Genomic DNA, 24,979 nt, shown 5'->3' with positions numbered 1-24,979 from the left:
GTTTGAGTATTAGAAAGCAGCCACTCTTTATTGCAGTGCTGGTCACTCAGAGGATCGTTCCTCCATTCAAGTGTCCTGAGCATTGGATGAACAGAGTTTTTATCACACACACTGATTACATATTCATGAGCTCTCCCTGCTTATTTGATGGATAAGTATTACTTTATTTTACCTAAGTGCACCCTTTGTCACAAGTCCTTGCATGGTTCTTTGGAGTCTGTCTTCAACCTCCAGTGTCCTTTTTAGGGGGCTGCTCCTTGACCCTGCTTTTGAGTAAGGGCAATATTGTTGTTTTGCAGAATTTCTGCTTTGTCAGCCTTGCAGAGCTGAGCTGGAATCCTGCGTGTGTTTTGCGTGAGTTCTGTTTGCCTCAGTTACATACTTGATCTATTTCTCCAAGGCTGTGCTGTTCTGTTCTACTGTCCTTAGCAAGTCCCCCCTTTTCCTGAATCTCAGTTCCTGATGGGAACTGATCTCTCAATATCTCTATTTATTTTATAGCTTAAGGCATTACAACAGCTACAACACTGAATCTTGATGGAAGCTAAAACCATACAGCAAATTATTATGGTGATCATTATTGATGCCCGAAACAGGCTACATGAAACAGAATGATACCTTAATAATTTCAGGTTTTTTTCCTTAAAACTATTATATGATGTCTGTCTCAGATCTTTGTAATGTTTCATCACTTGATAGAAGTCTAAACAGCTTTGCATATTCTACCTGCAGCCAATAATTTTCTTTCTGCAGGAGAGCTATCAGATTTGATATCAATTTGATATCTAAACTGCCAAATCTAGGCCATGTCTGGTTTTCCTCCAGTTTATAGGTTCACCAGACTCATTGTCATATCAATTCTGGTTTTCTAAAAACAGTACCTTTACCAGTCAGAATCTGCCAATTTTTCAGTACTAGCTCTAATGGGGAATTCTTAGGAATTGGGATTGAACCATCACGTGAGAAGTTACCCCCCATATCCAACTTTATAAACAAGAAAAATCACAGAAATACATGAACAAGGAAAAAACAAACGTGGGATATGAACCTGTTACCTCCTGTGCCACAGTGCACAGCTTAACTCACAGCACCACATGCTGGCTTGAGCCCAAGATTTGCCACTGCAGGGCGATCTCTGGGCCTGCAGCATGGAGCTTGCCACACCTGATGCCTGAGTCTACTCACTTGCCTCTGTCTTGGGTCCTTGGTCTCCAATGCCTTCCAGATCGCCACCGTCCGGCACAGCTCCAGCAGAGAGTGGCAGGTGTTGCTCTGGGCCCAGAGGGATTTGCAGAGACCTTCCTGTCCCATCTGGGTCGCCAACTGATGCCAGAAACAGGCTACCTGAAACAGAGGCCAAGATGAGACTCTGAGCTTTTTGCCCCCTTCCACCAGCACAGGCGCCTGTCTGTCGCCGCCAGGGCTGGAGGCTGAACTCTTAATTAAAATTCAAATTGTAGGTAACAGCTCTGGCCTGATGGCTTATCAGCTAAGCATGCCTTTGAAACCAGCACAGAAACCGCTGAATCATCCCATGAAGGACTGTCACCTTGGAGGAGGCTTTGGGGGTCTCCAAAGACCACCAGGACATATGGAGCATGCGTGGTGCACATGCTAATGATATTAATGACTTCCGAGAAATGATTTGTATAACCACTCCTATCCTGAAGAATGTAATTAATATTCATGATTTTACCTATAACTCTGTGTCTTTGGGGTACTGAAGTGTGTGTGTGTTTGGTGGAAACAATCCCCACACATCCGGTGCACTGAATAAAGCAAATACCCACTTCTCTGACTTGGTCTCTGAAGTGTCTCTGAGCTCGATTGGGGCGAATCAAACTGGCACCCCAGATGGGACCCTAACTCTGCTCGGCTGCCGGATCCAAGGGTAAGCAGACCTCCCAGTCGCGACCCTGAATTTTCAGGGGGAGCTCAGCTGTCCTCTGGCTCACGGCGGGAGTAGACTAAGGACCATCTGCACCAAATTAAGGTATTTGCTACTTTTAAAATAAATGCCTGCAGGTCTGGGGTGCTAGCCCCGAGGGTGGGTGGAGACTGGGTCTCCCGAAATTAGTCCTGGGCAAGGGGTTGGACCCCGCTGTCAAGAAAAGGTACTTTTAAAGGGTTGGACCCCGCTATAGTGAAAAGTACCTTTAAGGGGTTGGACCCCACTGTACTACACCACCATACTGAGATTTTTGTTCTGTCTGTTGTTATTCTGTTACTGTGTTACTGTGTCATTATTTTGTTAATGTGTGAGTGTGAACGAATGAGACGTGTCTCCGACACTGAGCGAGAATGAAGCTTTATCTACGTTTCTGTTCTCTGGCGACAGAAACGGCCAGAGAAAAGCGAAGACACTGGCAAAGAGTGAACGAGTGTGGGTCATATATAAACCTTTGGTTTGGAGTGTCTGGAGGGGGGCAGATTATATTGTTGAATGGAGGGTTTTTGGCTGCTGAGTTGAGAACGCTCGGACCCCAACACCTTTCTAGTATTGCTCTATTTGATTTTGCGATTAAAATTCTGTGTTTTGTGCGTAGAAACCGTTGTGAAACTTAAACTCAGTGCGCGTGTATTAATTGTGAGAGGAAGTGATGTTGTCTATTTGCTCGGGGGCTTCTGAAACTTTTAATGTGTGTGCATGTACTGTGTGTGCAAAATTTTACCTGTGTTAATTGGTATTTTTGCCGGCATATAAATTTATGCGGGGACGCCCGCGAGATAAAAATAACTAATTGAATCTAATAAGTACCTCTTTAGAGCTCCTGTCTGTAGCTGCTGAAATATAGTTGTATAGAATATTGTAGTAGATGGAGCTTGCAATTAAATAAGAGTAAGGGGGAAGGAAAAGAAGGAAGAGAGGAGAAGTGTTTCGGGACCCTCCCCCATCTTGCCTAAAATTTTGGCAGCTAACCCAGGGCGAGCTGCAGTTCCCTGTGTCCTCCCCTTTCGGCGTAGCTGTGGCGAGCTCGGAGGTGCGGTGCTGGATGCGCAGGCTGGGGGCCTGAGGGGAGGTGCGGAGCCGAGCTGGAGCTGTAGGACAGCTGTGAGCTCAGCACCAGGCAGTCCCTGACCCTGCCAGGCCCTGGGGCAGGGCGGCTGTGGGACACACCGATCACCTGTGGTGCTGCTGGCCTTGCCTGCTGAGAGCCTAGGGGGGAAGGGCTGCGTTTGGATACTACAGAGAGAATGTTTAGAAATGTGGATTGTCTGTTAAGAGTTCTGTCTGGGTCACCAGAATGATTTTGTGGGACAATGAGCACCCCCAGGCAGTAGTACGGGTGGGGGCTGGAGGAAGGGCTGAATAAGCCCTGCAGAAACTAGTTAGAAAGATACTGCAAATGTATGTAAGAAAGGATAAAAAAGGCAAAAGCAAAAGTGATGCCAAAGAGACACTGAAAGCAAAAATGTCTGTAGAAAAGATATACCAAATTTTGTAATTAACTATTTTGATTCGCCCCAATCGAGCTCAGAGACACTTCAGAGACTAAGTCAGAGAAGTGGGTATTTGCTTTATTCGGTGCACCGGATGTGTGGGGATTGTTTCCACCAAACACACACACCTCAGTACCCCAAAGACACAGAGTTATAGGTAAAATCATGAATATTAATTACATTCTTCAGGATAGGAGTGGTTATACAAATCATTTCTCGGAAGTCATTAATATCATTAGCATGTGCACCACGCATGCTCTGTATATCCTGGTGGTCTTTGGAAACCCCCAAAGCCTCCTCCAAGGTGACAGTCTTTCATGGGATGATTCAGCGGTTTCTGTGCTGGTTTCAAATGCATGCTTAGCTGATAAGCTATCAGGCCAGAGCTGTTACCTACAATTTGAATTTGAATTAAGAGTTCAGCCTTCAGCCCCGGAGGCTACAGACAGGCGCCTGTGCTGGTGGAAGGGGGCAAAAAGCTCAGAGTCTCAATTTCAAAGTTAAAATCTCCTGCCTGGGTTACTCTGAGTTGCTGCTTTAGGTTTTTTGAACAAAAGTTTGCTCGAATGCTTGTAATTCAAATTCTTTACCCTTCAAGCAGCCAGCCAAATTGCCTTAGAAAAAAATGCAAATTAACTGCTGCAGAGGAAAAATTTTAGAACTGCTGAGGAGAAGGTGGTGACAAGGTGTGTCTCTGAGCCACTCTCCGGGGCTGTTCAAGCAGCCAAGAACGTGACAATGTGTGCTTAATTCATGTCCCCAAGAGGGTTCAGTCCTTTCTGTACGGTTGGTTGTCATGGCAAGTAACTTTTGCAAAAAGGTGTTCTTCCCCATGCTTTGAAAATTTGACAGCCACTTTTGGAGAACACGGTGGAGTGATGCTAATTTTATAAGTTACCAAATCCAGTGGCTGGCGGCTATTGATTGTCTCAGAATGTAGCCAGAGGCTGGCCGCGCTGTGCAGCCAAAGCTCTGATGGTAAATAAAGCCCGAAAGCTGACAATAGGAATATACCTCATAAGTTTCACACCAAGCTAAAGATTTATTAACTCAAAGAACATCTGAGTAGATGACCAGCGCAGTTATTGTACTGTGAATCTTGTCTAGTAAAACAAGAGTATTTAAGAAAAAAAGAAAAAACCCAAAAACAAGGGGTTTGACTCAGCCTCCTTGAAGAAGTTAAAAAAAAAAAAAAAAAAGTATTTAGTAGTGAGTCTTCAAAAGTACTAGAAGAGTAACAATTTGAAAAATACACTATCGTTAACGAAAGGAAGTTAAGTGAAACATTGCCTCTTACATAGTCAGCTCAAGCAGCAGAGCTGTAAGTGCTTATAAAATCCTGCGAAGTATATAAAGACAAAATAGTGAATATTTTTACTAATTCTAAATATGCATATAGAGTAATACATGCATTTAAGAAATTATAAGAAAAAAAGGGAAGTTTATTCAATTTTAATTTCTCACTTATTAAAAGAATTTCCAATGGGGAGTTAAATGAGGCAAGAATTCATCATTCTCCCACTCTAACATGTGTTATCACTGTGCAAGTTTGTTTTAACATCTTTCAGTGTGTCCTCATCAGACAAAAAGCTGTGTGAGACAAGGAACCACTCAAGCCACAGAAGCAAAAGAACTGCTAACTTCCCTCACGACTGTGAGATCCACAGCCAGAGACTCCTCTCCAGTGTGAAACCAAAATGAAACACATTAAATGGTTTTGTTTTTTTGTATTACCAGAACAGTGTTATCCACAGTCAGCTATCCTAGCAAAACCTTGTAATAATTGTAATGGCAAGTATGGCTTCAGATGCAAAGGGGTAAGTAAGCCAAGAAAAAAAAAAAAAGGGAAAGCTATGTGAGCTTGAATCTAAATTTGTGAAATTGATATATAACAATAACAAAATAATTTCATTTTTAAAATGAAAAGGTTTCAAAAGGATGGCTGGCTATTTTACTAAGTATTTATAACTGTTGCTGTTTAATGCATATTTGTTTGTCCAGTGTTTAAGAATGCTAAGCCCCACAAAAGAAAATACTGCCTTTGAAAAATCGCTAAAAGTCATAGACTAATCTGCCAGGCTTTGGGCTCTGCAATTTAAAAGTTAATTTAAAATAGCAGTTAAAAGTGCCATTCTTCAGTAGCACATTTGAAGTCCTAGAAAAAGCTCGCAAAATCGTATAAAAGATCCTGAACATCTGTTGATTTTGTGAGTGGCTAATATTTGTGAGCATATTTTTTTGTAAATTGAAAGATAATCTAGATTTACGGAGAGTAAAACAAAAGACTGAAAAGGTGAGAAAAGATAGTTTTTGCTTGTGATCCATTAGGCTAACAGCATGAGAATCTTAGTCAGTTATCCTTTATGCTTTCCTCTTTCCTTTCTGCTCTGTTTGCTAGAAATTCTGCCAAAGTGAGGAAGAAAAGTACCCCATTTTACAAGCAAGAAAAGCTATCAGTGGTCCTGATCACTGTCTGGAGCCATGATGTGAGCTGCCAAAACTGAAAAATTTAATGTCTCTGCAACACTTCAAAATGCCTGTGTGTATGGTATGTGGAAAAGGGACAGGTCAGGCCTTGCCCTGGTGAGACAGTCAACTGCTCCTTACCTCACCCCCAGAGCATCCCAGCCTTGCAGTGAGGTCCAGTCATGGACACAGCAGAGGCAGTGCTGCACAGAGCTCCAAGCCCAGCCCTATAGTGGGGCCAGTCATGGACACAGCAGAGGCAGTGCTCCAATCTCCCCATCCCTGACTCCAAAGAAACCTGCTAGGGGATGGAAGGCCCAAGAAAGCCAAAAGAATTAACATTCCTCTTAAAATTTCTATAGATTCTGTCTTTCTTCTTTTTCTCCAAAATAACTGCTCAACCAATATCTCTCCACATTAGTGTTGTTCCTCAACTAACAAAGCTTACTCCAAATATATAAACCCACCAATTTTCAGTTTTGCCAGGTAGTTTATACCCTGGCCTGAAGTAAGTAAACTAAAGAAGAACCTTTCTACCATTGTAGAGGCCATAATGAATGCCACTGCAGATGCCATAAAAGCACAGCAAATCAAGATAAAGAGCATCTTACAATTAACTATAGATTTGCTGTATGCCAAAAGAGAAAGAGTATGTACAGTTATAAATACAAGCTGTTGCAATTATGTTAATCCTAACTTAAACAAATGCATGTAATAGTTTTTTGTGTTATTGCATTATTTACTGTCTGCAATAGTAGTTATTGTTATATAATATTATGTACTTAGAACTGTGATGTTTATATCCAATAGCAAAAGTATAAACTTAGATATGAAATAGAGAAAGGTATTTACTTTCATAGCATACAAGATTTGTAAAGAATTACAAATTACAAAAGAAAAGGGGGGAATTGAGACTCTGAGCTTTTTGCCCCCTTCCACCAGCACAGGCGCCTGTCTGTGGCTTCCAGGGCTGAAGGCTGAACTCTTAATTAAAATTCAAATTGTAGGTAACAGCTCTGGCCTGATGGCTTATCAGCTAAGCATGCATTTGAAACCAGCACAGAAACCGCTGAATCATCCCATGAAGGACTGTCACCTTGGAGGAGGCTTTGGGGGTCTCCCAAGACCACCAGGACAAATGGAGCATGCACGGTGCACATGCTAATGATATTAATGACTTCCGAGAAATGATTTGTATAACCACTCCTATCCTGAAGAATGTAATTAATATTCATGATTTTACCTATAACTCTGTGTCTTTGGGGTACTGAAGTGTGTGTGTGTTTGGTGGAAACAATCCCCACACATCCGGTGCACCGAATAAAGCAAATACCCACTTCTCTGACTTGGTCTCTGAAGTGTCTCTGAGCTCGATTGGGGCGAATCAGTCTGCTCCAGGCAGACACTGCAGGCAAAATCCTGTCTCTCCTTTGGGGCAAGGCCAGGAGCCCAAAATCACACTCAAAATGCTGGATTCTGGCCCATTTCTGCATCTGGAGAGATGGGGGTGCAGCATTATCCAGAGAAACTTCCTGTGCTTCACACTCCAGCTTGCAAACCCAGCCCTTGGACAGTGGGTTTGTAAGGACCACAAGTCATAGACCAAATAGGATTGATTTGAAACCATGACACTTCATTCTCTGTGGTAGATTCTTCTGTTCTATGTCATGAAACACATGTTCAGTTAGACTTCAATTAATGTGTCTGAAGCCTGAAGTAACAAAACCAAACAAAAGAACCCCAGGTTATGTTACAAAGATTGAAAGCCATAATAAATATGTTCTTCTCTTCAAAAATAAGGGTGTTTTTCTCTTCAAAACATTTTTTCAGGTATACATGACATGTACAAGATACAGGGTGTAGTGTGTTGATGCTGGCTGGATGCCAGGCACCCATCAAAGCCTCTCTCTCACTCCCCTCTGCAGCTGCACAGGGGAGAGGAAATAGAACGAGGGGTTCATGAGTTGAGATAAGGACAGGGAGAGATCCTCATCAAATATGGTCATGGGAAAAACAGGCTCAAATGAGAGATATTAGTTGAATTATTGCTGACAAAATCAGAGCAGGAGAAGTAAAATAAAACCTTAAAAGTGCCTTCCCCCCACCTCTCCCTCCTGCCCAGCTCTATCTCCTCCCCCAGCAGAGCAGAGAGACAGGAATGGTCAGTTCTGGTCAGTTCATCATCTGAGATTTCTCCCACTGCTCAGGGAGAGGAGTTGTTCCCCTGCTGCACTGTGGGGTTCCTCCCACGGGAGAGTTCTCCAGGAACTTCTCCAATGTGAGTTCATCTCACCAGCAGCAGCTCCCTGTGAACTGCTGCAATGTGAGTCCATGCCACGGGCAACAGTCCCCCAAAGCTGCTGCAGCGTGGGTCACTCTCCTACGGGGTCAGTCCTTCAAGGACAGGCTGCTCCAGCTGGGCAGCAGAGCCCCTCTCTGCAGGGGTCACAGCCTCCTCCCAGGCATCCCCCTGCTCCGGCCTGGGCTCCTCCTCCATGGGCTGCAGGTCGATCTCTGCATCCCCATGGATCTCCAGGAGCTGCAGGTGGATCTCTGCATCCCCATGGATCTCCAGGAGCTGCAGGTGGATCTCTGCATCCCCATGGATCTCCAGGAGCTGCAGGTGGATCTCTGCATCCCCATGGATCTCCAGGAGCTGCAGGTGGATCACTGCATCCCCATGGATCTCCAGGAGCTGCAGGTGGATCTCTGCATCCCCATGGATCTCCAGGAGCTGCAGGGGCACTGCTGCTTCACCATGGTCTTCACCGAGGGCTGCAGAGGAATCCCAGTTCCAGTGCCTGGAGCAGCTCCTCCCCTCCTCCTTCATTACCTTGGTGTCTGCAGAGCTGTTCTCCTCACATGTTCTCACTCCTCTCTTCTCTGGTCACAATTACAACTGTGCAACAACTTCTTGGTTATTTCTTTCTCCTTAAATCTGTTATCACAGAGGCATTACCACCATTTATAATTGGCCCAGCCTTGGCCAGTGGCATGTCCACCTTAGGAGCCACCAGGGATTGGCTCTGCCCAACATGGTTGAAGGTTCCAGCAGCTTCTCACAGAAGCCACCTCTGTGGCCACCCTGCCACCAAAAACCAGGCCATGGTACCAAGGGGCTGTTGTGACACTGGGGGCTGCATGGATCCAAGGGGCAAAAGTGACATTGCACAGCCTCATGGAACCAAGGAGCCATTGTGACACTTCAGGACCTCATGGAATCATGGAGACCATTGTGACATTGCAGGTCCCCACTGAATCGTGGAGTCCATTAAGATACTACAAGACCTCATAGAATCACTGAGACCATTGTGACACTGCAGAGTGTGTTGGTTTTGCTTAGCCCAGAACATCAGCAAGGTACCTTTAGCATCTAGGGGGAATTTAAATCCTTAAAGGCTGTTGTGGTAGGTCTGAAGAAGTGGCTGAAGGGTTGGGAGCAAATGCACCCCTGTGTTCATGAGTCGGTTTTGCTTAGCCCAGTTTTTGCTAGTGGGTGGGGAGAGGCACAAAAATGGCTCCTGTGTGTTCTGTGTGAATGTTCTGGAAGCTTTCACCATGTCCAGCAGAGCCAATCTCTGATGGCTCTGAAGATGATGGACATGCTGCTGGCCAAGGCTGGGCCAATTAGAGATGTTAGTTATGCCTTTGTGATAACATATTTAAGAAGAAATCAAAAACAACATGAGCACACACTTCTTTTTAGCCAGAGGAGGAGGAGGAGGTGAGAATATGTGAGGGGAAATCAACATGGAGACATCAAGGTCAGTGGAGAAGGTGGGGAAGGAGGTGCTCCAGGCACCAGAGCTGACAATCCTCTGCTGGCCGTGGTGAAGACCATGGGGGGAGCAGGTTGTCCCCCTGCAGCCCATGGGGTCCACAGGGAATGCAGAGATCCACCCACAGCCCGCGGGGAGGTGCCCACAGCAGAGCGGGTGGATGCCTGGAGGAGGCTGTGATCCAGTTTGGAGTCCCAGTGGAGAGAGAGGCTTTGCTCCCAAGATGGAACAGTCTGGCCTCGGAGGGCTGCACCCTGTGGAGGAGAGACCAATGCCACAGCAGTTTTGGGAGGACTGTCTGCCCATGGGAGGAGCTCATGTTGCAGCAGGTTCAGGTGAGCTGCCGCTTGTGGAGGAGTTCACAGAGAACTGCCTCCTGTGGGAGGAACCCCATGGCTACACAGAGGAAAAAACTTCTCCCCCTGAGCAGTGGAAGAAGATCTCAGTGATGAACTGACCAAACCCCCATACTCTGTCCCCCTGTGCTGCTGGTGGGGAGGAGGGAGGGGGTGAGCAGAGAAACAGTGTCTTTGAGGGGTTTTTTTTACTTCTCATTGTCTTCCCTCTGACTCTGTTAGCAATAAATTTCACTTTGTAACTTTAAGAGGAGCCTGTTCTGTCCTTGGAGCATCTCCCAGTCCTTATCTCAACTCATGAGCCCTGTGTGTATTAACTTTTTTTCCTCTCCTCTGCCCAGCTGTGGCAGGGGAGAGTGAGTGAGTAGATGTCATGGGTGCCTGGCATTTGGCCAGGGTCAAACCACAACACGTGTCCGCTTTCCATGTCCCCATTCCATTTTTCCCATGTTCCTCATGTCCCCCATGTGTCCCTTGTCATCCATCCCAGATCCCCAAAGGCCCCATTCCATGTCCACCATTTCATCTCCCCAATAACCCAAATCCCCCATGTCCCTCATCCCATTTCTCCATTCCATGTCCCCCATATCCCCCATGTTCCCCATTCCCTGTCCCCATTCCATGTCCCATCTCCATCGCTCATGTCCCCATTCCATGTCTCATCTCCCATGTGCCCCATCTGCCATTCCATGCCCCCATCCCACATCCCCCTTCCATGTCTGTTCCCCTGTGTCCCTCTTGTTCCACATCCCACATCCTCCATCCCCCACCCCCCATATCCCCCTGTCCCAATTCCATGTGCCCCATCCCAAATCCCCCATATCCCCCATCCCCTGTCCTCAATTCCATGTCCCATTTCATTTGTCCCACACCCCCCATGTCCCTCCCCACAACCCCCATCCCACAGCCCCATGTCCCCCATTCCATGTCCCCATTCCATATTCCATCCCCCATCCCCCCTCCTCCCCCATCCCCATATCCCAGCCTCTGTCCCTATGGTGTCACCATGACATCACAGAGGTCCCATTGAGGTCACAGTGCCACCACTGGTACCACCAGTGGTGTCACAGAGTGTCCTGGGGACACAATGGGAGCTGGTCTGGTGGTGGGACATCCCAGACTCCACATCCCAATCCCAAATCCCGAGGGAGTGCAGAATGAGCTTCTGCCCTCCCACCACCAGGAGGACCAAGGTCAAACTCTGGGGTTGGACAGAGGTGGCCTTAGCCACCACCCCTGAAGGTACTGGCACCCCCTGGACCCCCGTGAATGTCGGGATCTGTCAGGATCCTGACTCAGTTTCCCTCAATTCCCAGAGCGGAAGGAAATTTGGGATGCAGTGGCTGACTTTGTCCTGGACCAGCTCCTGCCGCAGAGAAAGGTCACCTTGGACTTGCCCCCATGTCCCCTCCCGGGGGTCAAGGCCACCTCTGGCTCATCCCAAAATCCCAAAATTCTGCTTCAAGGGGGTGCAGATCCCAAAATCCCAAAATTCCACTTGCAGGGGCTGCAGATCCCCAAACCCCAAAAGCTGCAGTTGCAGGGGGTGCGGATCCCGACCCTCGGTACCCTGGCTGTGGTGCCCTGGCAGGCACGGGTTGGGGACATGGAGGTGACAACGCGGAGGCCGATTTTTTGCCCAGCCAGGAATTTGGTCCAGGGGCACAATTTGATGGATGACTGGGAATTCCTGCCTGGTGAGAGGGGAGGATTTTGGGATGGACAGGGCTGGAGGGGGAGGGTTGAGGAATGGGGTGGGAAATGGAGAGTTTGAGGTTGAAAGATGTGAGGAGAAACCAAAAAATCATGAGGAAATCTGAAATAAAACATGAGGAGACCCCAAAAAGACCTGCTGAGAAAGCAAAAAATACATTACAAGATCAAAAAAAAAAAAACCACAGAAAGACCCCAAAAACTCATGAGGAGACCCCAAAACTCACAAGGACACCTCACGAAACCAGAAGAAGACCCCCAAACACCCTGAGAAGACTCCAAAAAATATGTGAGAGGACCTCAAAACCCATGAGAAGACCCCATAAAAGCATTAGAAAATCCCATAAAATCACAAGGAGCCTCCCAAAACCCCCAAGGAGACCCCAAAAACCACAACAAGACCCCATAAAACCTTGAAAAACTCCAAAAACCCCATGAGAAAACCCCAAACTCCCTCGAAGACACCCCAACCCCCATTTTGCATGTCCTTCCAGGGAACCTGGATCCCCTCCAGACATTTGCGGTGGCAACGGCGCTGGGGCTGCCCCGGCGCAGGGTGGAGGGTGCCCTCCAGGCCACCATGTCCCTCCTGTCACGGTGCTTGGGGTCAGGTGAGGATGTGGCCCTGACCCTGAGGGACATCGGAGTCCTGCTGGTGGAGCGGCGCAAGATCCAGATGAGGTTCTACCACAGCTTCCTGGAGGCAGTGACTGGGAAGAAGAACCTGCAGAAGGGAGTGTTCAAAGTAAGGGGCTTGAGGGGATGGGGGTAGGGGAGCGGGGTAGTCCTTCAAAATTCCTTCATCCATGGGGAGAAGGTCCCACCATCTTTGGGGTCCTCAAGTCTCTTGGCCATGTTGAGGAAATTCCACCATTTTTGCAATCCTTCACCACCTCCTCATCCACATGGAGAAAGTCCCAACATCCTTGAGGTCCTCTTTGGGCTCCTGAAGCGCTGAGTTCCTCATCCATGGGGAGAAGATCCCACCATCTTTGGACTCCTTTGATGTTGGGTTCCTCATCCAAATTGAGGGGGTCCCATCATCTGTGGGGTCCTCGAGTCCCTTGGTCATGTTGAGGAGATTCCACCATCTTTGGGCTCCTCCAACATTCCCTCATCCATGTTAATGATGTCCCACCATCTTTGGGGTCCTCTTTGGGCTCCTCCAACGTTGGGTTTCTCATCTTTGGGGTCTTCCATCGCTGAGGCCTTCATCCATGGTAGGAAACTCCAGCTATCTTGGGGCTCCTCCAATGCTGAGTTCCTCATCCATGATGATCCCACCATCTCTGGGGCCTTCTAATGCTGAGTTCCTCATCCCCATGGAGAAGGTCCAATCCATGGAGAAGGTCCCATCCCTGTTCTCCTCCACTGCAGATCCCAGAGCTCCTGGACATGGTGGTGCCCCGGGAGGTCCCTGTGGCTGCCCTGACCTCGTCTGGCTCTGTCATCATCTTCCCTGAGTGTGTCTGGGGTGATCCTGGGGCTCTGGGAATGGGGGGACACCGGGGTGGGACCGGAACAGGGTCTGACCCAACCTGCTCCAGGATTCCATGGATTTAGGGGGCTGGAATTCTGCACTGGGTGGGTCTGGAGGATGGTGGATTTTGGGAAAATATGGTGGATTTGGGGAAAATGGGGGATTTTGGGAAGATATGGTAGATTTGGGGGAAAACAGGGGATTGGGGGAAAATGTGGTGGGTTTGGGCAAATGGGGTGGATTTGGGGGAAAAGGGGATTTGTGAAAAATTAGATGGATTTGGGAAAATCATGGTGGGTTTGGGAAAAAAAAACCAACCAAGTGGATTTGGGGGAAGAACATGGTGGATTTAGGGAAAATGGTGGATTTGGGGAAAAACAGTATATTAAGGAAAATGTGTTGGATTTAGAGAAGAACAAGATGGATTTGGGGAAAATATGAAGGATTTGGGGATAAGGGGGAATTTAGGAAAAACATAGTGGCTTTGGGGAAAAACCAAGTTGATTTTGGGGGAAATGGTGGATTTGGGAAAAATGGGGTGGATTTGGGGAAAACTATGGTGGATTTCTGAGAAGTGGGGTCGATTAAGGAAAAAACAACATGGATTTGGGGAAAATGTGGTAGATTTTGGAGAAACTATGGTGGACTTGGGAAAAAACAAGGTGGATTAAGGAAAATGTGGCAAATTGAGAGGGAAATATCTTGGATTTGGGGAAAACCATGGTGATTCCAGGGTGATTCTGGGGTGATCTGGAGTTCCCTCCCCAGGTTCCAGAGGGAAATGGTCCAGGCACCACTTCCAAGGGTGCTGCTGCTCCAGAGCCTCCAGAACCTCCCCAAGGAGATCCCACAGCCCAGGCAGGAATTGGGGCCACAGATCAGGAAGGATGGAAAAGGCAGGAAAATTGGGAGAGATGGAAAAGGTAAAATTTTAAAAGATGGGGGAAAATGCAAAGAAATGGGGGAAATGCAAAAAAGAGGGGAAAACAGGAATTAATTGGGATAATAAAGTAAAGGAATTGGGGGAAAGGAAAGAAATAGGGGGAAAATCAAGAAAAATGATAAAATAGCAAAAAATGGGGGAAATTGTAATTTTTTGGGATAATAAAGCAAAAAAATTGGGGGAAAATAAAGGAAAGGGGGGAAAATAGCAAAAAAAAAAAAGGAAAACGGAAATTAATTGGGTTAATAAAGAAAAGAAGTGGAGGGAAAGGAAAGAAATTGTGGAAAATCAAAGAAAAGTGGGAAAACAGCAAAGAATGAAGAAAACGGGAAATTCTGGCAATAATAAAGCCAAGAAATGGGAAAAAGGAAAGAAATTGGGGAAAAATCAAGGAGCAATGAAAACAGAAAAAAAGTGGGGGAAAGGGCAAAGGGGGAATGAGAGTGAAAGGATAAAGAAATGAGGGAAAAAGCAAAAGAATGGGTAAAAAGTGGGAAAGAAATGGTGGAAAGAAAAGGAATGGGGAAAGAGCAGAGAAACGTGCAGGAAAAGGGGAAGAAATATGGAAATAAAAGGAAGAAATGTGGAAATAAAGGGAAGAAATGGGAACAGTGATGTCACCTCCAACATGGAGTCTCTTTCCTGGTTCCAGAGGCACTTTCTGGAATATCGGGAGCAGAGGAACAACCTGAGGAAGAGACTCTGGAAAACCAGAAAACTCAGGGGAAGAAGCAGAAAGAGAGGAAGTCAGAAACGGTGCTGGGGAAGAAGTCTGGAAAGTCAGGAAGCAAACTGGGGAAAAAGAAGTTGGAAACTGAACTGGGGAGAAAGGAAAAGTTGGGAAAATCAGAAACTGAACTGGGGAGAAAGGAAAAATTGGGAAAATCAGAAACTGAATTGGGGAAAAAGAAGTTGGAAACAAAATTGGGAAGGAAGGAGAAATCGGGAATGTCAGAAACTGCATTGGGGAAAAAAGAGAAGTCAGAAAAGGCAGTATCCAAAAGGATGAAGGAAAAGCCGGAAAAGTCAGAAAAGTCGGAAACCAAGGGAAGAAAGAAGAAGTCAGAAAAGTCCCCAGACAGGTAAGGCCAAAGGCTTGGGGACAATCCAGTGTCACCTAGCTCAGGATGACCTTTCCCACTGGACCCTTCCAGGGATCATCCTGAGATTCCAAAGGCCAGACAGCACCAGGGCTGCTCTCGGCGCCAGCGCTGGACACGCACAGCCAAAACTCCGTGTGCTGGAGGAGGAAGAGGAGAAGGAGATGGGGAAGAGGTGAAGAAGAAGGAGAAATCCAAGCTGATCAGTCCTCAGGATCCCTGGATCTTCCAAACACCAGTGATCGCCGTGCTGTCAGCATCCAGCTCTGACTCCAGCATTCCCGAGGATCCTGATCCCGAGGAGCCCCCGCCCAGCCCTGTGAGGCCAAAGACAATGAGGACAAGCAACGAGAACTTCTGGCCAGTGCTGGAGGAGCCTCTGGAGTAGGTCGGAATCTCCAGGAATCTTCGGGAATCTTCGGGAGCCATCAATAAATGCCTCTGGTTCAGGGCAGTTGAGGAATGACTGGGAGGAGCTTCCTTCCCTTGCGATCTGTCAGGATCTTCCCTGTTTTCACCCAGAATTTGCCCTTTTTGCCCCAAATTCCATCAGATCCAATCCCAAATCCCATTGGATCCAAGTCCAAATCCCAATGGATCCAATCCAAAATCCCAAAAGGTCCAACACTAAATCCCAACGGATCCAACACCAAATCCCATCAGGGCCAACCTGGTCTTGGGGGTGGGTCATGGTGATTGAGGTATCCCATGGTCATTTGCACTGGGAATTGTCCGTTTTACCCCCAGGCCTCTTGCAGCTCAGGGGACATTGCCAGAGGTGGGACCCTGTAGGGGTGGGGCCAGAACTGTCCCTGTCCCCTTCCCCTTCCCCTTCCCCTTCCCCTTCCCCTTCCCCTTCCCCTTCCCCTTCCCCTTCCCCTTCCCCTTCCCTTCCCTCGACGAGCAGCCGCATGGGTGACAGAGTGAGTGTGGCTGCCCCGGGTATTGCTGCCCTGGGGTTTTCAGCACTGCCACCAAAGCCTGCCTGCTCCTCCCTGCTCCCCTGCCGCCCGGAGCCCGGAGCCAGCGCAGGCGGTGCTGCCTGGGGCCAGGGCTGTCCCCGCCGGGTCACTTTCTGTGCCATCACCGCCTGGGAAGGTCCTGCCCCGGGACCGCAGCGCCCCCTGCCGGCCACGAGAGTCACTGCAGCGCCCCCTGCCGGGCTTGGCCAGAACTGCACCAAAGGGGAAAGTGAGGCCTGACGGGTGGGAAACTCCTGCATTGTTCGGTTGTTGCTGTTCTGTTCTGTTCTGTTCTATATATGTATATATTTGCTAGTGAAGAACTGTTGTTCCTTTTCCATATATTTGCCAGGGATCTCCTGTTATCACAAAACGATAATTTGGAGGGAGGGCATTATCTTTCCACTCCAGAAAGGTTCCCACCTTCCTGGGCACACATCTGTTTTTAAACCAAGACATTAACCTACCCAGTGACCTAACACAGCTCCCTTTGATGTCACACAGCTGCCCAGTGATTTCATACAGCCCCCCTCCATGATGTCAGAGTCTGCTCTGTGATGTCACACAGCTGTCCTATGACTTCACAGCCCACTCTGTGATGTCATTCATCTGACTTGTGATGTAACAGCCTTGCTCTGTGATGTCATACAGGTGCTCTGTGATGTCATACAGGTGCTCTGTGATGTCACAGTCCATGCTATGACATCACACAGCCTGTGGGAATGCTGGAATTCTCTTCTGCTCCTGGAGAACTTGGGGTGTCTGGCTGAGCAGGAAAGGTGACCCTGAGCCAGGAGCTTTCCTTTGCTGGCATAGAAAGGCCTTCCCAGTACTGTGTCCTTGGCCAGGAGGGATTGTGCCACAAGAGCTGTCCCTGCCCTGCAGGGTTTGACATGGAAAGTCGTGGTGCCATTTAGCGTAGGAATGAGAATCACTCACTGTATGCAAATTCTGATTTTATTACAAAGCCATATAGTAGATATACTTTTCAGTGTGATAAGTTCTTAGTTGTTTTCTCAGCCTTTTCACAGTTTCTCAATACAGAGAATTGAGAATTGTTATTCTCCCCAGGGGAGAGAAGGAATCTGCTTATCTGCTTCAGATCCTGTGCTGATCAATACTTTTCTGCATCCTTTCAGGTTCTTTGGTTTCTCATGGGATCATGGGGGCCTCTTCCTCTGCAACCCCACATCTGCCCCTTCTGTTTTTACTAAGGTTGTGGATAAAGCTAAGGAAACCATGACTTGTTTTGGTTTACTTTTAACATTTTTAACTGTTTTTAACTGTTTTGAAAAGGACAAGACAGAGAATTAAAAAGGCTATTATTGCCAAACAACCTAGTCCAATGAAAACCCAAACTCGTAAGTTTATTCCAGTGAACTGTGAAAAACGAGGTTCACTCTGCTGTTAGGATTAAAAAGGTTTAATAAAAGACAATAAGGGACAGATAAAAGCAAAAGGTCAGCGCTGGGTGCTTTGGCATTCAGCCAGAAAAGCACCCCTGGAATGGACAGAGACACCCTTTCCATACCCTTCAGCCTAATGCATATTCATAAACAGTTACACATATTCATATTTCTCTCCAAACTCTTTTGCACGTTCTGGGAACTGATCCGCCTCCTGGCAGCATGCGCAGTCGTCTGTCACTGATCTGTTCTCACTCCCAGATTGTGGTTCCTGCAGCGCCAGGAGCTGATAGTTGCAGTGTCAGAGGCAGGGTCCGGCCGGGGGATGGGATCCAGTTCAAGCAGACACTTCAAGCATTTGAATCCAACTAGAACAGCTATTTTACTGCTATTAAACTCAGCTGGTACTAGAGAGAAAGACCTTAGTCATCATTGTACAGCAATTTTTCCCAGCCAGGCTACCTCTGTAAGAAAAGAATTCAAACAATACACAGAGTATCCATTGGGATATTTGCGAAAAGCCAACATTATGATATGTATTTATCACACGGGGGATATGGGGGCAGAGAACAGGGGGCATGATGGGAGTTAGAGGCAAAATGAGACGAAAATGGCATCACCTCCAGGCCCCGCCCCTAAGCCCCACATCCGGACGTTGATTGGCTGCTGCAGTGATGGGCGGCAGTGGTGACCAATGGGCGGTGACAGAGGCAGGAACAGCCTAATCAATCCCTCCCATCCCTCCCAGTACAGTCCAGTTCAGCCCAGTACAACTCCAGTGCCCCTCCAGGCCCCCCCAAGATACTCAAGTTCATTCCCAGTATCTTCCATTTCCACCCAATGTCCCCCAGTATGTCCCAGTTCATCCCAGTGTCACTCCCAGAGTTCCCCTGTGTCCCCCAATATTTCCCACAGTGTCCCCAGTATGTCCCAGTATCCCCCAGTATCACTCACAGCATCCCCAGTTTGCCCCAGTATTGGCCAGTATCACTCCCAGTATGTCCTGGTATGTCCCAGTATGTCTCAGTGTACCCTCACAGTCCATCCCAGTCCATCCAAGTCAGCCCAGTTTTCCCCTCAGCATACCCTGTGTCCCCCAGTATGTCCCCACTGTTTCCAAGGAAACTTGAACGTCTCACGGTTGCCATGGCACTCAAACCCAGCAGTGGTCAGTAAAGTGACCATGGCAACAGCCCCTTGCAATGCTGTTATGATCTAATTATTAAGGTTCTTTAGAAATACCTCTGCCCGAATTAAGGTACAAACGAGACCATATGCCAGTCAATAGTATGAGTTTTATTTGATAGTAAATATGAGAGAGAGAGAGAAGGAAAGAGAGAAAAAGAGAAGTAAGAAAAGAGGTGGGGGGGACAGAAAGAGGGAAAGAGAAAATATCACCATCCGTGGATCCCAACGATGTTGCGTTGATCCTCTCCAGCTGGTCTTCTTGGTGGTGGTGGTCCCCCCGAAAAGCACAGGATGCCATGGGTTAATATACACTCAGGCCAGGGGCAATGTCCAGACATGTCCCCCCGGGGGAGGGGACAGTCTCTAGCAGCAGACTTTGCTTGCATCACCTGCACTTTTGTGGTGCAAGGCCTAGCACTCTGGGGGGTCTGTGATGGATTGTGACTCCCCCTCAGCTGCCTCTCACGTGAAAGTCCCATGGATGTAGCCAGTGAGGCTGGGGGTTCCACAGCTGGGCCAGTTTGTGTCAACCTGGCTTCTGTGAGCTGTGCTCTGCCCCCACCCCAAACTCAGCCAGGGATGATTCTCAGCACAGCTGGTGGCTTTGGCCTTTGTGTATGCATACCTTTCCCTCAGCTTGAGATGATTGAACAATAGGGTTTCCCTTTATCTAATCTCAGCAGTTTGACTCAGTCCAAAGTCCCAGTCAGGTATCTTCAGGGAGGTTTCTTTGATTGTAGCTTCTTTATACACTTTTTGTTATAATGAGCAAAACTTTATATCAATGTTTGAGGCATGAACTATTTCAGTCTCTGACAAATGCCCAGTGCAGGTTGGGATGAGAATCCACCCTCAGCCTGGCCCAGGGCAGGGCTGCAGTGCCCTTCCCAGCAGCCTGGCTGCACTGCAGCACTTCCAGGGCTCTCTGCATTTCCCTTCCCCTCACTCTTGGCTCACTCACACACCTCCCAACAACCACTTGGTGCTTTGAGCTGCAAGTAGTTCAAAGCTTGTCTGTCCTTCAGCAGTTGCTCTAATTCTGCCTTCATCCAACTCTGGAATTGAGTTTACTGCAGAACTTCATATGTGTCTAAAACATTCCTTGCATGGCTCTTCCTTGGGGAAGGGGAACCTCCTTGGTGGCAGCTTGGGCTTGGCACACACTTGAGGAGGGTGTCTGTTTTCAGTGGGGAAACTTAGGAGTTTGAGATTGCTTCAAAAAATAGAATAAGAAAACCCCTCTTTGCTTGAGTGCAGCCAGTGCTGCAAGCAAAGCAGGTCCCAGGTGAGTGAGGAGAGACAGGATTAGGTTGGGCATTGAGGACCAGGGTTGTCCCCACTCAGATGTCAAGGCGCAGCTTCTCTGACCAAGCCAGACCTCCTTCGGGAAGACCTTGGATCAATGTCAGTCACAGAATGCTGCAATCACCTCTTCTCTACAGGGAAAAATAAACCCTTTATACTAGGAATTTGGATTTTTTAGATGCTCCTTGAAATATCTTTCCATAAGTATAAAAAAAACAATTTTTTAATGAACTGCACTACACCAGAGGGAAATCAAGGCAGAGCCATGGTTTGTTAGGAGTCTGGATCAGCCCAAGCCTCTGTGTGCCAAGGCAGAGGCAGGCAGGATGCAGAGCTGTCAGCAAAGGAAGGCACAGCAAGGTGAGGCAGCCGGGGGATGACGACAGCCTGCAGGGACAGAGGCACAGGGCATGGACAGCGTAGGACAGCCTGGGCTGGAGAGGGCAGAGGGATGTGCAGGAGCTGCAAGGCCCTGACAGAGCCAACCTGTGCAGCACTTTGGCCATGGCTGCTGTCTCTGGCCCTGAGGCCATGAGGAGGACACAAGTGACCCTTGCAGCCCTGGGGCCTCATTGCCTCCTTGTCCCTGCCCAGCAGCCTGGCAGGGGCTGCCCCATGGTCCTGCCCTTGGCATTGCACATCCCCACATGCCAGTGCCCCGGGAAGAGCCCTGAGCACTGAGGGAGGGACAGGATCTGACTTGCCAGGGGCTGGGGCTCAGGCCTTGGCCCTTTGCATTCCTGAAACACATCCAGGTTTGCTCAGCATCAGAGACACCTTTGCCTTGTTTGTCCCCAGCTGTCATCACTGCCTACAGTGTTCTGCTCTAACTGCAACCTGGGGACACTTTCTCAGTCGTGTCCCTCAGTGAAACTCATTAACACTACAAGGAACTTCAATGTTTCTATTTATGTTTGACTTCTTGAGAAGTTTTTTGCACACACTCTGAGGGACTGAGTGTGATGCAAACAGCTCCAAAGCCCCGCGAGGGTCATTCCAGTCCCTGTGCTGTTGCTGTGCTGCTGAGCTGGGCTGGGCTCCTGGTACAGAGGAGCTCCTGGCAAGCGGCAGCGCTGCAGAGAGACAGCTCTGCCCAGGAGCAGGTCCTGTGCACAGCCCAGCAGGGCTGGGGCACTGCCAGGCCATCTCAGGGACACCAGCAGGGCACACCCAGAGCTCACAGGTGCTCAGCATTGGCAGGGGCTGTTGGTCTAATTGTGCCAGCAGTTGGTCTAATTGTGCCTCCTGCCAGCTCTTGATTTGTGTTTATTGTAGAACTTCCTGTTTGTCCAAAACATTTCTTGCAGAGTTCTGCCTGGCTTGGGGAAGGGGAATCTCCTTGGTGGCAGCTTGGGCTTGGCATACACTTGAGGAGAGTGTCTGTTTTCAGTGGGAAACTTAGCAATTTAGAAGTTTTAGATTGCTTAAAAAAAATATTTCTCCATATCTATGATAGGAAACCTTCCTAATGAACTGCACTAGACCAGAGGGAAATCAAGGCAGAGCCATGGTTTGTCAGGACTTGCTTGATCCTAATGAGCTCTGTGGTGCATTTGGTGCTGAGCCCTTGAACCTCAGGGCAAACCTGAGAGGAGATTGCACAAACCTTTCCAGGAGTCAAAGTCAAGAGAAAAACCCAAAGTGTCTCCAAGCATTAATGGTTCCCACTGAGGTCCATAACCAACACAGGCTCCTCCTGGACTCCTTGGAGGAGAGAACTGGAGGCCATGATTGCACAAAAACCTCTCAGAGAGTCAGTATAGAAAGCAAAACTCAAAGTACCTTAAAAATCCTTGAGTACCTGGAAGCATTAATGAGCCCCACTGAGTGTCATTACTAACAAGGGCTCTCAAGGGACTAATTAAAGCAGATAATTGGAGGCCAGGATTGCACAAACCTCTCGGAGACTCAGTGTCAAAAAGAAGGACTTTAATAAACCCTGAGTACCTTGAAGCATTAATGAGCCCCACTGAGTGTTGTTACTGACAGAGAATCTCAAGGGACTCATTAGAGCAGATAATTGGAGGCCATGATTGCACAAAGCTCTCAGAGACTCCAAGGCAAAAGCAAAACCCAAAGACCTTTGACAAACCTGCAGTCCCTGGGAGCATGAAGGAGCCCCCAGGGCCATTCCTGACCAAGGCTCCCCAGGGACTCCTTCCAGCAGATCCCTGAGGCCAGCAGTGCAGGGAGGCAAAGGCTCTGTGCAGGCAGCTCAGGTGCTGAGCACAGCCTGGGCTGGCTGGAGGCAGCAGAAAGGCCAAGGGCTGAGCCCCAGCTAGGGGAAGGCAGATCCTGTCCCTCCCGCCTTGCTCAGGGCTCTGCCAGGGGCACTGGGATGTGGGGGAGAATGCTGAGGGCAGGACATGGGGGTGACAGTGCCCAGCCTTGCTGGGGCTGTGCCAGGAGGCCCAGTGCCTCAGGACAAGGTGTCTCCTCACAGCCCTTGGTGGCAAAGTTGAGAGAATGAGTTCTAAACAAACTGCAATTGCGTAAAATATGTCAGGAAACCTCCTTGACCTGGGGCCAAGCCTTACCTGTGGCTCTACTTTAAAGCACAATTCAGCTGTGGGACACCAGCAAAATCAGCCCCTATGAGCTTCTCTGTGGTTAACCCTACCAAGTGCCACACTCCGGGAAACACACACATGTAAAATGAGGGGTTGATTTGAATAATTCCCCCATTTCTCTTAGTAAAACCTTACAGGATTTGCAGCGAGCAGTGGAGATCTCCAGACTGATGGCATTGGACACACAGGGCACGAGTTCCAACCAGGACATTGGGTCTGCTTGGAAGACTGGGAAACTGCTCTGCTCCAGCCAAAGGGGAAGGGACCTTTCCAAGTGCTACCGGCAACTTTTTGCAGTGCACAGCTCAAGATGGCACCTCCTGGGGATTTGAAAGCATCTGGACCAAACTTTCTTGGTGGTTACCCAGGTAGACTTGGCTAAAACATCTGTTTATAATGGTACCTTAATAATTTAATTTCTTTTCCTCTTCATGTATCTGTAACTTGGTGTAGTTCTGTGCTCTTACAAAAGGCTGAAAACTTCTGTTCTCAACACATTTAACCACAATAAAGCTCTCTGGATAGAGACTCAAGGACATATTCGTTACCTCAGGGCCCGAAGATATGTAAACAACTGTGGAAAGGGGAGAGCAAGCCTGGGGCAGTCAGTATCATCACCTGAAGGTGTGATTGGAGAATTAGGGACCAAAATGTCAATAAGAGAAAACTTATAAAAAGTGAAGAGCTCGTGACCCAGGTGTCCATTTTGGGTGTAGTCTCTTTGAGGGGGTCTTTGCTTGCCTGAATGTACCTTGAAGGCCTTGAATAAATTTGTTCACTTTTTATACACCTAATTGTCTTGGCCTCTGTTTCAGGTAGCCTGTTTCCAGCATCAGTTGGCGACCCAGATGGGACAGGAATGTCTCTGCAAATCCCTCTGGGCCCAGAGCAACACCTACCACTCTCTGCTGGAGCTGCGCCGGACGGTGGCGATCTGGAAAGTATTGGAGACCAAGGACCCAAGACAGAGGCACGTGAGTAAATTCGGGCAGCAGGTGTGGTAAGCTCCACGCTGCAGGCCCAGAGTGTAAGAATTGACTCCGTGCGGTTTAGTTATGGGGATAAAATAGGGACAAGAGATCTCTAACGATGAGTTTTAGAACGTGAAGGTTTATTGCGAAATAGAGTGGGGGTGAAAGGCCTGTGAGCTGCAAGACGCGACTCCAAGCAGGCCAGCAGAAAGGGGAGAGAGAGAGAGAGAGAGAGAGAGCAGAAAGAAGAGAGCAAAAAGAGAGCGATTTGCTGTTTACAATATAATAAATTGTCTTCTCTGTTGAATATTCAACTCTTCTTTAACCAATCTAAGACAAACTACAAGTCCTACAGCATTTACATACGGCCTATAAGAATCATCACATTACCATATAGGGTCATGTTTCAAACCTTAAAAAAACTGCCTTTTTGGGATTTCTATCAGGCAGGTAGGGTCTGCCCTGGCCCTTGGACTTGCCTGGGCAGAGGGCATTGTTCTATCAAGAAGGGGGATTACCTTCTGTGGCTACACCATTGTTTTTTAGTTACTCTACAACTCGAACCTTATCTGCATTTCCATCTCGCTCATATTTTCCATATCCTCAACATCTCTTGCAAGGTCATCATATCTATAAGGCTTTCCTATTTCATCTTCCCCGACACCAGAGATCGCCCTGCAGTGGCAAACCTTGGCCTTGAGCCAGCATGTGGCGTTGTGAATTAAGCTCTACGCTGTGGCACAGGAGGTAACAGGTTCATATGCCGCATTTGTTTTTCCTTGTTCATGTATTTCTGTGATTTTTCTTGTTTATAAAGTTGGATATGGGGGTTACTTCCCACGTGATGGTTCAATCCCAATTCCTAAGAATTCCCCATTAGAGCTAGTACTGAAAAATTGGAAGATTCTGACTGGTAAAGGTACTGTTTTTAGAAAACGAGAATTGATCAGACAACGAGTCTGGCCAACCTATAAACTGGAGGAAAACAAGTCATGGCCTAGATTTGGCAGTTTAGATATCAAATTGATATCAAATCTGATAGCTCTCCTGCAGAAAGAAAATTATTGGCTGCAGGTAGAATATGCAAAGCTGTTTAGACTTCTATCAAGTGATGAAACATTACAAAGATCTGAGACAGACATCATATAATAGTTTTAAGGAAAAAAACCTGAAATTATTAAGGTATCATTCTGTTTCATGTAGCCTGTTTCAGGCATCAATAATGGTCACCATAATAATTTGATGTATGGTTTTAGCTTCCATCAAGATTCAGTGTTGTAGCTGTTGTAATGCCTTAAG

At 47.7% G+C, this 24,979-nt stretch overlaps 2 protein-coding genes across 2 annotated transcripts in view; one reads left to right on the top strand and one right to left on the bottom strand.

Moving 5' to 3' along the window:
- The window catches only part of LOC146421912 (serine/threonine-protein kinase pim-1-like), an 11,887-nt gene extending 7,648 nt beyond the window's left edge, over positions 1 to 4,239 (bottom strand). The window contains exons 1-3 of the mRNA XM_085046864.1: positions 4,227 to 4,239; positions 2,921 to 3,039; positions 1,186 to 1,344 (exon numbers count right to left, since the gene is read on the bottom strand). Of these exons, the coding sequence (XP_084902990.1) occupies positions 1,186 to 1,344; positions 2,921 to 3,039; positions 4,227 to 4,239 (291 nt within the window). The remainder of the gene's footprint in view (positions 1 to 1,185; positions 1,345 to 2,920; positions 3,040 to 4,226) is intronic.
- Positions 1 to 24,979, top strand: part of LOC146421908 (olfactory receptor 14A16-like) — a 180,161-nt gene that overhangs the window by 105,433 nt on the left and 49,749 nt on the right. The gene's annotated exons all lie outside the window — the stretch shown is intronic.

The sequence above is a fragment of the Lichenostomus cassidix genome, unplaced genomic scaffold, assembly GCF_008360975.1.
Source record: "Lichenostomus cassidix isolate B80296 unplaced genomic scaffold, HeHo_3.0 HiC_scaffold_46, whole genome shotgun sequence".
NCBI classification, from domain to species: domain Eukaryota; kingdom Metazoa; phylum Chordata; class Aves; order Passeriformes; family Meliphagidae; genus Lichenostomus; species Lichenostomus cassidix.
The sequence above is the reverse complement of the archived record's forward strand: the minus strand, read 5'-3'. Positions and strand labels throughout refer to the sequence as shown.